The 15,751-nt window shown below is 45.0% G+C and overlaps 1 protein-coding gene across 1 annotated transcript in view; it reads left to right on the top strand.

Annotated features, from left to right (window-relative positions):
* Positions 1 to 15,751, top strand: part of uggt2 (UDP-glucose glycoprotein glucosyltransferase 2) — a 740,193-nt gene that overhangs the window by 48,104 nt on the left and 676,338 nt on the right. The window contains exon 5 of the mRNA XM_068034396.1: positions 10,291 to 10,403. Coding sequence (XP_067890497.1) covers positions 10,291 to 10,403 — 113 coding nt within the window. The remainder of the gene's footprint in view (positions 1 to 10,290; positions 10,404 to 15,751) is intronic.

The following is a 15,751-nucleotide window of genomic DNA, read 5'->3' on the forward strand; positions in this document are numbered from 1 at the left end:
GGGGAGTTTAGGGAGTTATGTAGTAAGTTTAAAAAACAGGACCTCTAGGATTGTAATCTCTGGAGGCTAGAAATAGGAAGATAGTGCAGCTAAACACGTGGCTGAGCATCTGGTGTAGAAGGGAGGGTTTCAGATATCTGGACTATTGGGCTCTCTTCAGGGACAGATGGGACCTGTACAAGAAGGACAGGTTGCATCTAAACTGGAAGGGCACAAATATCCTGGCTGCAAGGTTTGCTAGCGTCACTTGGGAGGGTTTAAACTAGTGTGGCTGGGGGGTGGGAATCAGAGCAGTAGGACAGCAAGTGAAATAAATGAGGAGGACATAGTAAATAAGGCCAGTAGGACTAAGAGGAAGAGCAGGCAGGGAGATGTTGCTGAGCACAGCGGGACTGGTGGTCTGAAGTGCATTTGTTTCAATGCGAGAAGTATAACAGGTAAGGCAGATGAACTTAGAGCTTGGATTAGTACTTGGAACTATGATGTTGCTATTACAGAGACTTGGTTGAGGGAAGGGCAGGATTGGCAGCTAAATGTTCCAGGCTTTAGAAGCTTCAGGTGGGATAGAGGGGGATGTAAAAGGGGTGGGGGAGTTGCATTACTGGTTAAGGAAATATCACAGCTATACTGCGGGAGGACACTTCAGAGGGGTCATGCAGCGAGGCAATATGTGTGGAGCTCAGGAATAGGAAGGGTGCAGTCACAATGTTGGGGGTTTACTACAGGCCTCCCAACAGCCAGCGGGAGGTAGAGGAGCAGATATGTAGACAGATTTTGGAAAGATGTAAAGGTAACAGGGTCGTGGTGGTTTTGAAAGTTACCATCAGACTCTGACTGTCTCTGAAATTGATGAGATCTAACAGTAGCATTAGACTTTTGGGCTACACGCATAAATAAAAATAATCCTAAATATTTAAACCTATGAAAAGCATGCTGCTGCTTATTCAACTTGGCCATACACTCGGGGCTTAAGGAACACACACATCTTGTCAAAAACACACTGATTATGGGCAGTAAAAGGAAAAGAGCTGGGTTTCAGTTCTCAATTTTGTCCGTAACACTTGCATTGGAAGCAGTTCAGAGAAGGTTCATTAGGCTGATTCCTGGGATGAAGGGGTTGTTATATGAGGAAAGGTTGAGTAAGTTGGGCCTATACTCTTTGGGGTTTAGAAGATTGAGAGGTGATATTATTGAAATGTATAAAGATTTTGAGGGGGCTTGACAGAGTAGATGCTAAAAAGATGTCCCCTCAGGGTAATAGAGAACACAGTTTCAAAATAAGGGGTCTCCCTTTTAAGACAGAGCTGAAGAAGAATCTATTTTCTCAGAATGGGGTTAATCTTCACTGTTCTCTGGGGAAGAGCACTGCTGAGACTGGGTCATTGAATATATTCGATGAGTTAGACAGATTTTTGATCTACAAGGGAGTCCAGGGTTTCGGGGGCAGGCAGGAAAGTGGAGTTAAGGCCACAATCAGATCAGCCATGATCTTATTGAATGGTGGAGCAGGCTCGAGGGGCTGAATAGCCTATTCCTGCTCCTATTTCCTGTGTAATATTTGAATTGTATTGGTTCAACTTTACCTCTTTGTTTTTGTACTCATATTCTTCTATTCATAAAACCAGGATCTATATTTTATCAACTTTCCACTTTCGAGAATTTGGGTTTCTCATCCTCTCTATTGAAATTTAACAGTGCATATGTCCTCTCATTATTTCTCCCTTGCATATATTTACATTATACTTCATCTGGCATTTAACTGCCTAATCTAACAATTGTCCGTATTCATATCCCTCAAATTTGATCTATTGATTTCTTATCCCTTTTCTGAAGGTGCAAACCTGTGCTGGGCAAGTGGTGGTACCCTCAATTACCTAACCAAAGAGACGTGTTCTTGTGAGTTTAGATGGTATTGCACACATAAGCAGGACAGCACAGCATTTTCTGATTTGTTTAAATTGAGTTATTAAATTTGCTATATATGTAAAATCCTCTGGCTTTAACCATGTGGATTAGTTGTAGCTTTTTCCTTGTTAATGTATAAACTATTTCTCCATCTATGGTGTGAATCACAGAATGATGCAGCACAGAAGGCGGCCAGTCAGCCCATCGTGCCTGTGCTGGCATTTGGTAGAGCTATCCAGTTAGTTCCTCCCTTGCTCCTTTCCATAGCCCTGTAATCTTTTTCCCTTCAGTTATTTATCCAATTCCCTTTTGCAAGTTACTATTGAATCTGCTTCCAGCATCTTTTCTGGATGCAGACCCGATCACAACAAATCACTGTGTTTAAAAAGAAAAGTTTCCTCGTTTTGCCTCGGTTTCTTTTGCCAAATACCTTTAAATCTGTGTCCTCTAGTTACTGACCCTTTTACCACTGGAAACAATTTCTCCACACTCAAAATCTCCTCTTAAACTTAAAGGACTAAAACCTGGCAAATCCCTGGGACCTGATAGCCTACATTCTAGAGTTCTAAAAAAGACACCTGGAGAGACAGTGGATGTGCTAGCTATGATTTTACAAAACTCCTTAGCTTCAGGCACGATCCCATCAGATTGGAAGTTGGCAAATATGACACTGCTTTTCAAGAGAGGAGGAAGAGAGAAAACTCTGAACTGCAGGCCAGTTACCCTAACACCAGTCGTTGGGAAAATGCTGCAAATTTTTATTGAGGAAGTCTCAACTATGTACTTAGCAAAGCATAGTATTAGAACAAGTGAACAGTGGTTTTACTAAAGAGAAATCCTGTTTGACAAATTTTAGTTTTTTTAAGGATATGACTAGTAGGGTAGATAAAGGGAACCAGTAGATGTTGTATACCTGGATTTCCAAAAGACATTCAATAAGGTGCCACACAAAAGGTTAATAGGAACAGGAATAGGTAATTCAGCCCGTGGAGCCTGCTCCGCCATTCAATTAGATCATGACTGATAATCCACCTCAATGCCACTTTCCCGTACTACTTTGAATTTAGTATACTGTATGTGCTGCTCACAATGCAGATTGCTCAACACTGGGGTGACCAAGTGTGGATTGGGTGACCGCTCCACAGAACATTTCCATTCAGTCCACATGCAAGCTCCCGGTTCCCTGTTATTCCAATTCTCCACCCTGGGCTCATGGAGTTGAGGGTAATATATCAACAAAGATAGAGGATTAGTTAATGGACAGGAACAAAGACTGGGCATTTTCAAGTTGATAGGCAGTGAATAGTGGAGTGCTGCAAGGATCAGTGCTGGGGCCTCAGCTATTTACTATCTATATTAATGTTTTGGATGAAGAGACAGAGAGTAATGTATCTAAGTTTGCTGATACAAAGCTAGGTGAAATGGTAAATTGTGGGGAGGACACAAAAGTTGCAAAGAAATATAGATCGGTTAAGTGAGTAACAAGATGGCAGATGGACTATAAATATAGGGAAATGTGAAGTTATTCACTTTGGTCGTAAGATTAGAAAAGCAGATTTCTTTTTTAAAGTTATGAAACTTCGAAGTGTTGCTGTTCAAAGAGATTTGGGTGTGCTCGTACAAGGAACACAAAGTTAGCATACAGGTATAGCAAGCAATTAGAAAGGCAAATGGCATGATGGCCTTTATTGTAAGGGGATTGGACTACAGAAGTCTTGCTACAGTTGTACAGGTTTTGGTGAAACCGTCTCTGGAATACTGTGTGCAGTTTTGGTCTCCACATTTAAGAAAGGATATATCTTCCTGTACAGGGAAGGTTCACTAAATTGAGATGAGAGGTTTGACCTATGATGAGGGACTGAGCAAATTGGGTCTATATTCTCTGGAATTTAGAAGAATGAGAGGTGATCTCATTGAAACATACATGATTCTGAAGGGGCTGGATAGGGTAGATGCTGAGAGATTGTTTCCGCTGGTTGGGGAATCGAAAACACGGGGGCACAGTCTCAGGATAAGGGCCAATCATTTAAGACTGAGATGAGGAGAAATTAGTTCACTTAAAAGGGTTGTGAATCTTTGGAATTCTCTACCCCAGAGGGATGTGGATGCTTCATTGTTGAATACATATAAGGCTGGGATGGATAGATGTTTGGTGTCTCGAGGAATTAAGGGATATGGCAAGCGGGCGGGCAAGTGGAGTTGAAGCCTAAGATCAGCCATGATCGTATTGAATGGCAGAGCAGGCTCTACAGGCCATATGGCCTACTCCTGCTCCTGTTGTTTTCTTGTGTGCTCTAAACCTTCCCGACTTTAAGCTCTCCATATAACTGAGTCCCTCATCTCTGGTATCATTTCAGTAAATGTTTTCTGACCTGTTTTTTTTTTTGAAGGCCTTGAGATCCTCCCTAAAGAGTGGCACCCAGCATTGAACACTGTACTCTAGCTGAGGCCTAACCTGTATTTTTTTTTTTAAAGTTTAGCATAACTTCTTTGCTTTTATACTCTGTGCCACTATCAATAAAACGAAGGATCCCATACACTTTTTTTAGGAGCCTTCTGAAATTGCCCTGCCACCTTCAAAGATTTATGTACACAGAACAATTGCAACTTGTATTTATATAGCAATGTACTTACGTAGCACCTTTAATGTAATTAAATGTCCCAAGGTGCTTCACAGGAGCATTATAAAACAAAATATCATACCAAACTGCATAAGGAGATATTAGGGCAGATGATTCAAAGCTTGGTCAAAGAAGTAGATTTTAAGGAGTTGATGAATGGTCATTGACATGAAATGCTAACTCTCTGTTTCTCTCTCCACAGATGCTGCCTGACCTGCTGAGTATGTCCAGCACTTGCTGTTTTTGTTAGATTTCCAGAATCCACAGTATTTTGCTTTGATATTAGATTTTAAGGAGTGTCTTGAAGGAGGAAAATGAGGTAGAAAGGTTTAAGGAAGGAATTCCAGGGTTTAGGACCCAGGCTGCTGAAAGCACAACCACCAGTGGCAGAAGCAATTAAAATCAAAGGCTGAAAAGGCCAGTATTAGAGGAGCATAGTTATCTCTAAGGGTTGTGGGGCTGAAGGAGATTAGAGAGATGGGGAAGGATGAGGCCATGGAGGAATTTGAAAATAAGGGTGGAAATTATAAAATCAACGCATTGCTGAACTGGGAGCCAATGTAGTTCAGCGAGCACCGGGCTGATGGGCGAATAGAACTTTGAGAGAGGCTGGATAAAGGCAGCAGAGCTTTGGATGGCGTGAGTTTTTTCAACGGTAGAATGTGGGAGGCTGGCCAGAAGTGCATTGGAACAGTCAGGTCTAGAAGTAAAAAAGGCAAGGGTGAGGGTTTCAGCAGCAGATGAGCTGAGGCGGGGCAGAGTTAGGTGATGTCACAGAGGTGGAAATAGGCTGTCTTGGTGATGGCGCAGATATGTGCCAGGAAGCTTACCTCTCAAACATGACACTAAGTTTGTGAATAATCTGTTCAGCCTCAAAAACTTGCCAGGGAGAGGGATGAAGTCAGTTGCCAGGGTCTATGCTGGGCACCAAAGACAATGGCTTTAGTCTTCCCAGTATTTAGTTGGGGGAAATTGCTTCTGTTTGGGTACAGTCTGACAATTTAGACAGTGGAGCGACCGAGAGGTGGTTGTGAAGTAGAGTTGGGTTTTGTCAGAATACCTACGGAAACTGACATTTTTGAATGATGTCACTGTGTGATGTGGTCATGTGCTAATGTGATCCCACTATTTAAGAAAGGTGTAGAGATAAGCCAGGGAACTACAGACCAGTGAGTCTCACGTCAGTGGTAGGGAAACTATTGGAGAAAATTCTGAAGGAGAGAATCTATCTCCATTTGGAGAGGCAAAATTTGATTAAGAATAGTCAGCATGGCTTTGTCAGAGGGAGGTCATGCCTAACAAATTTGATTGAATTTTTTGAGCATGTGACCAGGTGTGTAGATGAGGGTAGTGCAGTTGATGTAGTTTACATGGATTTCAGCAAAGCCTTTGGCAAGGTCCCACATGGGAGACTTATCAAGAAAGCAAATGCACATGGGATACAGGGTAACGTGATAAGGTGGATTCAAAATTGGCTTAGCTGTAGGAGACAGAGTGATGACAGACGGCTGTTTTAGTGACTGGAAGCCAGTGTCCAGTGGTGTATCACAGGGATCTGTGCTGGGTCCCCTATTGTTAGTCATTTATATAAACGACATAGAAGACTATGTGGGGGGGTAGGATCAGTAAGTTCGCGGATGACACAAAGATTGGCCGAGTGGTTAACAGTGAGGTGGAGTGTCTTAGGTTACAGGAAGATATAGACGGGATGGTCAAATGGGCAGAAAAGTGGCAAATGGAATTTAACCCTGAAAAGTGTGAGGTGATACACTTTGGAAGGAGTAATGTGACACGGAAGTATTCAATGAATGTCCTGACACTGGCAAGTTCTGAGGAACAACGGGACCTTGGCATGTTTGTCCATAGATCTCTGAAGGCAGAAGAGCAGGTTAATAGGGTGGTGAAAAAGGCATATGGGACACTTGCCTTTATCAATCGAGGCATAGATTACAAAAGCAGGGAGGTCATGTTGGAGTTGGACAGAACTTTGGTAAGGCCACAGATGGAGTACTGTGTGCAATTCTGGTCACCACATTATAGGAAGGATGTGATTGCATTGGAGGGAGTGCAGAGGCGATTCACCAGGATGTTGCCTGGGATGGAATATTTAAGCTATGAAGAGAAGTTGGATAGGCTTGGGTTGTTTTCGCTGGAACAGAGAAGTCTGAGGGGTGACCTGATCGAGGTGTACAAGATTATGAGGGGCATGGACAGGGTGGCTCGGGAGCAGTTGTTCCCCTTAGTTGAAGGGTCAGTTACGAGAGGTCACAAGTTTACAGTGAGGGGCGGGAGGTTTAAGGGGGATTTGAGGAAGAACTTTTTTACCCAGAGGGTGGTGACAGTCTGGAATGCACTGCCTGGGAGGGTGGTAGAGGCGGGTTGCCTCACATCCTTTAAAAAGTACCTGGATGAGCACTTGGCATGTCATAACGTTCAAGGCTATGGCCCAAGTGCTGGCAAATGGGATTAGGTAGACAGGTCAGGTGTCTTTAATGTAATTTTTAAAATTTATTTAGAGATACAGCACTGAAACAGGCCCTTTGCCCCACCGAGTCTGTGCCGACCATCAACCACCCATTTATACTAATCCTACATTAATCCCATATTCCTACCACATCGCTACCTTCCCTCAATTTCCCTACCACCTACCTATACTGGGGGCAATTTATAATGGCCAATTTACCTATAAACCTGCAAATCTTTGGCTGTAGGAGGAAACCCACGCAGTCACAGGGAGAACTTGCAAACTCTGCACAGGCAGTACCCAGAATTGAACCCGGGTCGCTGGAGCTGTGAGGCTGCGGTGCTAACCACTGTGCCCTGCATCGGTGCAGACTCGATGGGCCTCTTCTGCACTGTATTATTCTGTGTACAGCATGTAGATGAGAAATTGCAGGAGGCCAAGGAAGCATCCTTGGGGACACTAGAGGTAATGGTGCAGAAGCAGAAAGAGAAGCCATTGCTAGTGATACTCATTGACTACAATAAGAATAGGTAAGAATGTAACCAGGAGAGTGCAGTCCCACTCAACTGGCTGACTTTGGCGGAGGAAATGTGGTCAACAGTGTCAAAGGCTGCAGACAGGTTGAGAAAGGTTAGTTTACTTGGTCGCAGTCACATAGGATGTCATCTGCAACTTTGATAAGACTGTTTCTGTACTGTGGCAGGGCAGAAACCCGATTTGAAGGGATTCAAACATGGATTTATGGGAAAGAGGAGCACAGATTTGGGAGGCGACAATGGTTCAAGGACTTGAGAGGAAAGGAAGGTTGGAGATGGGAGCAGTAATTTGCAAGGATGGAGGGCTCAGGGTTGCTTTTTTGAAGAGAGATGATAATTGCACATTTGAAGGGGAGGGGAGAACGAACTGTTAACAATTTCAGCTAACATGGGAGATAGGAAAGGAAGTTGGGTGATCGGCAGTTTAGTGGGAATAAGAGAGCAGTAGGTGGGTCTCATGGACAGGATGAGTTTGGTGAGAGCATCGGTGGGGGGAGGCGTCAGAGAGAAACTAGAGAACAATACAAGTTCTGCCATAAGTTTCTCCCCCTAAATCCCCTCTAAAACCTATATTGTCTGTCCTTCTACCAATCGTCCTTTTGGCGTTTGTTTTAACGTGAGAAGTGTTTTTATGGTTACTGCAGAAAAGCTTTAAAAAATTGTTTGGTTATTTTACAAATACATTGAAATTAATGTGAAAATATATTTGTCAATTTTATTATTGCAGTATGGGAAAGTGGTTGGGCTAAACATAAGCCAATGTGAGTGAGAGTCAATTTCAGTGGCAGTAGCCTCTGTTCTTTGTTCTGTATTTGATGCATCACATCAATGATGGCCTGAATCCTTGTTTAATTTTCTAGAATGTGTTCTAATTACAACAAAATATTCCAGTACAAAAGCAAAATACTGCAGATGTTGGAAATCTGAAATAAAAACATAAAATGCTCAAAATACTCTGCAGGTTAGGCAGGACCTCTCTCTCTCTCAGAGAGTCAACGACCTTTCATCAGAACTGCCGATTTACATTGACCTGAAACATTGGGCTGAATTTTTCTGATCCCGTGGAGGTGGGTTAGGAGGCAGGACTGGGAGCAAAGTTGCAAAATGACACGTCAGGTTGGCCACCTGACACGTTCCTGCCTCTGAGTGATCTTTCCGGAAGCATGGTCAATGTGGCAGAGGCTAACCGCCCAGCAGCGGTGGGTAGCCAATTCAGCCCATGAATAGGCTTTTTGGGGGAAAGGTGTTGATGCTGCTGGGATCTTTCCAATGGCAGACAATTGGGGTTGCAAGCCATGCTGTGGAGGGATTCCCTCTCCACAATGATGGCCTGACAGCTGTGACCCTCCACATTTAAAAAAAAAGTAATTTTTTTCCAAGGCTGCAAAGAACACTTCCATTTTGAGGTACCTTTATGATCTGCCTGCCTCAGCAGCGCCCTCCTCTGCCGGTGGGGCTGCCAGTCAGACATTGCTGCGGGCCCTCTGGTCGGGTCTCCTGCTTCCCTGGTCAGCCCACCCTTAATTGGACATGGAGAGATTTGGAAATCAGGGTGGGAATTTTAAAATTGAACCGTCCAGAGGGGGCTTCTTAATTGGCTGCCACTGGGAAGGTCATGACCAATGTCCCACCACGGCCACTTCCGGGTTCCTGACCCAAAATTGAGGCCGTGGATCGTGACCCACCCAGGAAAATTCAGTCCATTAACTCTGTTTCTCTCTCCATACATGCTGCTTGACCTGCTATTTCCAGTATTCTCTATTTTTATGTTTAAAAAAAAAATTCTAGTACTGCAATATGACAACTACAGTTATGAGAGATGTTGATTGTTCCTAAAATGTAAAGTCTGTAAAATTCTTCATAGCAAACTGGGCCTAATTCAATGAAAGTAATCTGGGTGCTTCAGTTAATCTTTGTAACAGTAAGCATTAAACGCAAAGAGAAATTTGAAGAACTAAAATGTCAGCTAAAAAGCTAGAATTTCGATGGTTGGTTTTACCATCTTTGGGCAGTTATCTGAGCCTTTTGCATTTTGAGAGGCACAGATACATGCATCTCTATAGGTTATTTAATATAGAGTGTGATTATGTATGTAACAAGAGTATGCAAACACAAATTGGCAAGCCTCAATTAAGTAAGACAGATTCTCTACCCCAGATACTCCATCATTGAATATATTCAAAGGCTGCAATAGTCAGAATTTTGCTCTCTGGGAATCAAGGGATATGGGGAGTGGGCGGGAAAGTGGAGCTGAAATCCAAGATCAGCCATGATCAAATTGAATAGCAGAGCAGGCTTGACGGGCCGTACGGCCGACTCCTGCTCCTATTTCTTACATTCTTAGAAGGAAAGTGTTTTTTTGATCTACAGCTTGGACTCCACAGAAGTAGTTCATACAATGTTGACTAACTTTTTCTTGTAGACAAGCTGAGTTAATCTTTGGCTAAGAGCAATTTCAAAGGTTTTAAAGCAAACATAGATGGTCAAATACACTGAGGAACATTATTGTATCTGTGCAGTTTGAACCATCTTCTGTGAAAAACAACTGATTGAGGGTTGACTGCTGCACATAGTAATGTTAAGTTGATTTCCTAGAGTCTGCTCAATTATCTTAAACAATCAAAAAGATGTTCAGGATTTATCTTGGAAATGTTACTCATCTCTGAAGACATTTATAGTTTGATAGTAGACATCGATATAAATGGCCCTTTCTTATCCTATATTTACTCTGTATGTGTATATTAACTTGTAACATCTGTCTTAGATTGCAGCTGATGAACCACCACCAAAAGGATGCAGCAGTTTTTTAGCTGTTCATGGGGAACACACCTGCAGTACTGGTGAAATTAAGAAGCTCCTGAAAAGAGCAGCTCATAGGTAAATAGCATATGCTCTTATATATGCATGAAATTTTTATCTTCCTCAGCTTCTCAATGAATGTCAGTTTCGAATAAGGAAAATATATAATGTTGAATCTGTTTCGATATGCAGTTATCTCTTTGATGCCATCTGCTAACACCTTTTTGTGCATTTTTATTCAACTATTGCCACTGCCTCTACTGCTTCCCTCCCTTTCGCTAGAACACCAGGCCAAACTTCCTTAAAAGTTTCCCCCCTGTCCCAGCCCTAAACCTGCATCTTTCTCCAGTTTCTCTCCAGTCCTCCCTCATGCCCTTTCCAAGCTCATTTTGTCTACCTCCTGCTCCCTTGACCCTATTCCCACTAAACTGTTGACCACACAGCATTCCTTCCTGGTCCACATGTTAACTGATAAAGTTAACAATTCTCTCTCTTCAGGTGTGGTGTCTGTCTCCTTTTAAATTTGCTGTTCATAGAACCATAGAAAAATTACGGCATAGAAGGAGGCTATTCAGCCCATTGTGTCCATCACCCGTCGTCTCAAAAATCCAGCCCTTGATCCCACCATTCTTGCAAACTAACACCTCGGGCTGAATTTTAAGAGACTGTTTTAGATGGGAAGGGGGGTTGGGGGAGCTTAAAATAGGGATGGAAGATGTTGGACAAAAAGTCCAACGTTGTGACGTCCCTTCCGGATTTTACTGTTGACAGCTGACATGGAGGGCGCACTTTGTACATTCACGAGGCAGGAAGTCGATTAAGGTACTTAACATCCCAATAAACTGCAATTTTATTCTTTGTTTTGAATTTATCTGGCACACAGGAACAACGGGGCTTCAGGGCCATGCTTGGTGAAAGGGGTCAACAAGGAGTAGGAGGTCAGTGTTAGCTTCACTGGGAAGCCATTGCATGAGGCAGTATCACTTGACAGGATGGATGGTGGAGGGGCATCGGAAGAGGCGATGGTGTAGTGATAATGTAACTGGACTAATAATGCAGATGCCTGGGCTAATGCTGTGGGGACATGGGTTTGAATCCCACCATAGCAGATGGTGAAATTTGAATTCAATTAATAAATCTAGAATAAAAGCTAATGATGGCCATGAAACCATTGTCAATTGTTGTAAAGACCCATCTGGTTCACTCATGTCCTTTAGGGAAGGAAATCTGCCGTCTTTACCTTGTCTGGTCTACATATAACTCCAGACCTACAGCAGTGTGATTGACTCTTACATGCCCTCTGAATTGGCCTAGCAAGCCACTCAGTTGTATTAAAACTGCTACAAAGTGTAAGAAAAGCAGTGAAACCAGACAGACCACCTGGCATCGACCTAGGCACTGGAACCAACAACACAAGTCCTCCTTACTAACATCTGGGGGTTTATGGCAAAATTAGGAGAGCTGTCCCACAGACTAGTCAGGCAACAGTCTGACATAGTCATACTCACAGAATCACACCTTACAGACAATGTCCCTGACATGACCATTGCCATTCTTGGGTATGTCCTGTCCCACAGGCAGGACAGCCCCACCAGAGGTGGTGGCAGTAGTATACAGGCGGGAGGGAGTTGCCCTGGGAGGCCTCAATATTGCCTCTAGACCCCATGGAGTGTTGTGGCTTCAGGCCAGACATGGGCAAGGAAACCTCCTGCTGATTACCACCTACCGCTGATGAATCAGTGCTTCTCCATGTTGAACACCAATTGGAAGAAGCACTAAGGGTAGCAAGGGCATAGAATGTACTCCATGGGGGACTTCAATGTCTATCACCAAGAGTGGCTCAGTGTCACCACTACTGACTGAGCTGGCTGAGTCCTAAAGGAGATAGCTGCTAGACTGGGTCTGCAGCAGGTGATGAGGGAACCAATAAGAGGGAAAAACCTACTTGACCTTATACTTACCAATGTCGCAGATGTTTCTTGCCATGACTGTATTGGTAGGAGTGACCACCGCACAGTCCTTGTGAAGACAAATTCCCATCTTCACATTGAGGATACCCACATCGTGTTGTGTGGCACTACTACTGTGCTAAATAGGATAGATTTCAAACAGATCTAGCAACTCAAGACTGGGCATCCAAGAAGATCTGTGGGCCATCAGTAGCAGCAGAATTGTATTCAAATATGATCTGTAACCTCATGACTGGTATATTCCCCGCTCTATTACCATCAAACTGGGGGACCAACCCTGGATCAAAGAGTGCAGTACCAGGCATACCTGAAAATGAGGTGTCAACCTGGTGAAGCTACAACACAGGACTACTTGCATGCCAAACAGTGGAAGCAGCATGCAATAGATAGCGCTAAGCGATTCCACAACCAACAGATCAGATCTAAGCTCTGCAGTCCTGCCACATCCAGTTGTAATTTATTTAGAGATACAGCACAGAATCAGGCCCTTCGGCCCACCGAGTCTGTGCCGACCAACAACCACCCCTTTATACTAACCCTACAGTAATCCCATATTCTCTACCACCTACCTACACTAGGGGCAATTTACAACAGCCAATTTACCTATCAAATGCAAGTCTTTGGCTGTGGGAGGAAACCGGAGCACCTGGCGAAAACCCACGCTGTCACAGGGAGAACTTGCAAACTCCACACAGGCAGTACCCTGAATCGAACCCGGGTCCCTGGAGCTGTGAGGCTGCGGTGCTAACCATTGCGCACGGTGGACAATTAAACAACTAACAGGAGGAGGTGGCTGCACAAATATCCCCATCCTCAACAATGCGGAAGACCAGCACCTCAGTGCAAAAGATAGGGCTGAAGCATTTGCATCCATCCTCAGCCAGAAGTGCCGAGTGGATGATCCATTTCAGCCTCCTCCCGAGGTCCCCAGCATCTCAGATGCCAGTCTTGAGCCATTCTGATTCACTCCGCGTGATAGCAAGAAATGGCTGAAGGCACTGGATACTGCAAAGGCTATGGGCCCTGACAACATTCACGGCAATAGTACTGAAGACTCGTGCTCCAGAACTAGCCGCGCCCCTAGCAAGCTATTCCAGTACAACTACAACACTGGCATCTACCCGGAAATGTGGAAAATTGCTCAAGTATGTCTGGTACACCAAAAGCAGGACAAATCCAACCCGAACAATTACCGCTTTGTCGGTCTACTCGGTCTACTCTCAGTCATCAGCAAAGTGATGGAAGGGGTCGTCGACAGTGCTATCAAACGGCACTTGATCACTGCTCACTGATGCTCACTTTGGGTTCCACGAACTCGCCATGTTAAAACATGGACAAAAGATCTGAACTCGAGGTGAGGTGGGAGTGAATGCCCTTGACATCAAGGCAGTATTTGACCGAGTATGGGGTCAAAGAGCCTGAGCAAAACTGGAGTCAATGGGAATCTAGGAAAACTCTCCACTGGTTGGAGTCATACCTAGCACAAAGGAAGGTACTTGTGGTTGTTGGATGTCAATCATCTGAGCTCCAGGACATCACTGCAGGAGTTCCTCAGGGTAGTGTCCCAGGCCCAACCATCTTCAGCTGCTTCATCAATGACCTTCCCTCCATCATAAGGTCAGAAGTGGGGATGCTCGCTGATGATTGCACAATGTTCAGCACCATTCACGACTCTTCAGATACCGAAGCAGCCCATGTCCAGATGCAGCAAGACCCGTACAACATCCAGGCTCGGGCTGATAAGTGGCAAGTAACATTCACACCACACAAGTGCCAGGCAATGACCATCTCCAACAAGAGAGAATCTAACCATCTCCCCTTGATATTCAATGGCAATACCATCGCTGAATTCCCCACTATCAACATCCTGAGGTTACCATTGACCAGAAACTGAACTGGAGTAGCCATATAAATACCGTGGCTACAAGAGGCTGGGAATTCTGCGGCGAGTAACTCACCTCCTGACTCCCCAGTGCCTGTCCACCATCTACAAGGCACAAGTCAAGAGTGTGATGGAATACTCTCCACTTGCCTGGATGGGTGTAGCTCCAACAACGCTCAAGAAGCTCGACACCATCCAGGACAAAGCAGCCCGCTTGAGTGGCACCCCATCCACCACCTTCACCATTCACTCCCTTCACCACCAATGCACAGTGGCAGCAGTGTGTACCATCTACAAGATGCGCTGCAGCAACTCACCAAGGCTCCTTTGACAGCACCTTCCAAGCCCGCAAAATCTACCACTTAGAAGGACAGCAGATGCCTGGGACCACCACCACCTGCAAGTTCCCCTCCAAACCACATACCGATCCTTCACTGTTGCTGTGTCAAAATCCTGGAACTCCCTTCCTGACTGCACTGTGGGTATAACCATACCGCATGACTGCAACAGTTCAAGAAGGCAGCTCACCATCTCTAGGGCAACTTGGGATGGGCAGTAAATGCTGGCATAGCTAGTGATGCCCACATCCCATGAATGAATTAAAAGTTAGGAGTTGGGGGTAGGCATGGGGGGGGGTGGCAAGGTACCAGCACTGCGGCGTAGCCAATACTAGTGTGTCATTGGGACAGTGCCATTTCATCATAGGGGAGAGGGGAGGATTTGTTTGGCTCAAGGTCTTGAACTTAGGGCAAGGCAACCTCTCATAGGCACCCTGGTTTCAAGGCCCCCATTGAAGAGGAGTAGCAGCACTGGAGGGAGGAGCATAAACTGGCAGAGCACCATTGCTGTCTGGGGGCACCCAGGAGGGCCAGCCTTGGACACGGGAGGTTCTGAAGGATGCAGAGGGGCATGCCAGCTGCCTCCTGCGCACAGATGAAGCTATCCTCCAGAGAGAGTCAAACAGTCAGGCTCAACTACCTGCAGATGTTCGAGTGACAGCGTCTCCGATGATTGTGCCTTTCCAGGGAGACCGTCACTGATCTATGTGCTATGAAGAAGGATGAGCTGAACCCCATGGGACTTGGCGGGCATCCAATGCCAGTGGCACTGAAGGTCACTGTGTGGCATTAAACGTCTTTGCCATTGGATCATTTCAGGGATCCACTGGAGATATGTGTTGCTTCTCCCAGTCTGCAGCCCTTCGTGCATCAAAGAGTTCATTAATGCCCTGTTCAGAAGGGCCGGCGACTATATGCACTTCTAAACAGTCAAACTGAGAGTGCTGTGGGATTCAGGGCCATCGCTGGATTCCCCCAAATGCAGGGGGTCATCGACTGCACAGAAGAGGTCATCAAGGCTATCATGGACCGGTCTGCTGCCTTCATTAACTCCCTCAACGTGCAACTGGTCTGCGACCACCACCCCCCCCCCCCCCCCCCCCCCCCCCCCCCCCCGAATGGATCTTAGAGGAATATGCATGATTCCTAGGAAACAGCCACGATGCCTACATACTAAGGCAGTCCCAGGTGTCAGACCTTTTCTGTACCCCCATGCACCTTCAGGGGTGGATCCTT

The sequence above is a fragment of the Heterodontus francisci genome, chromosome 6 (genome assembly GCF_036365525.1).
Source record: "Heterodontus francisci isolate sHetFra1 chromosome 6, sHetFra1.hap1, whole genome shotgun sequence".
Lineage (NCBI taxonomy): Eukaryota > Metazoa > Chordata > Chondrichthyes > Heterodontiformes > Heterodontidae > Heterodontus > Heterodontus francisci.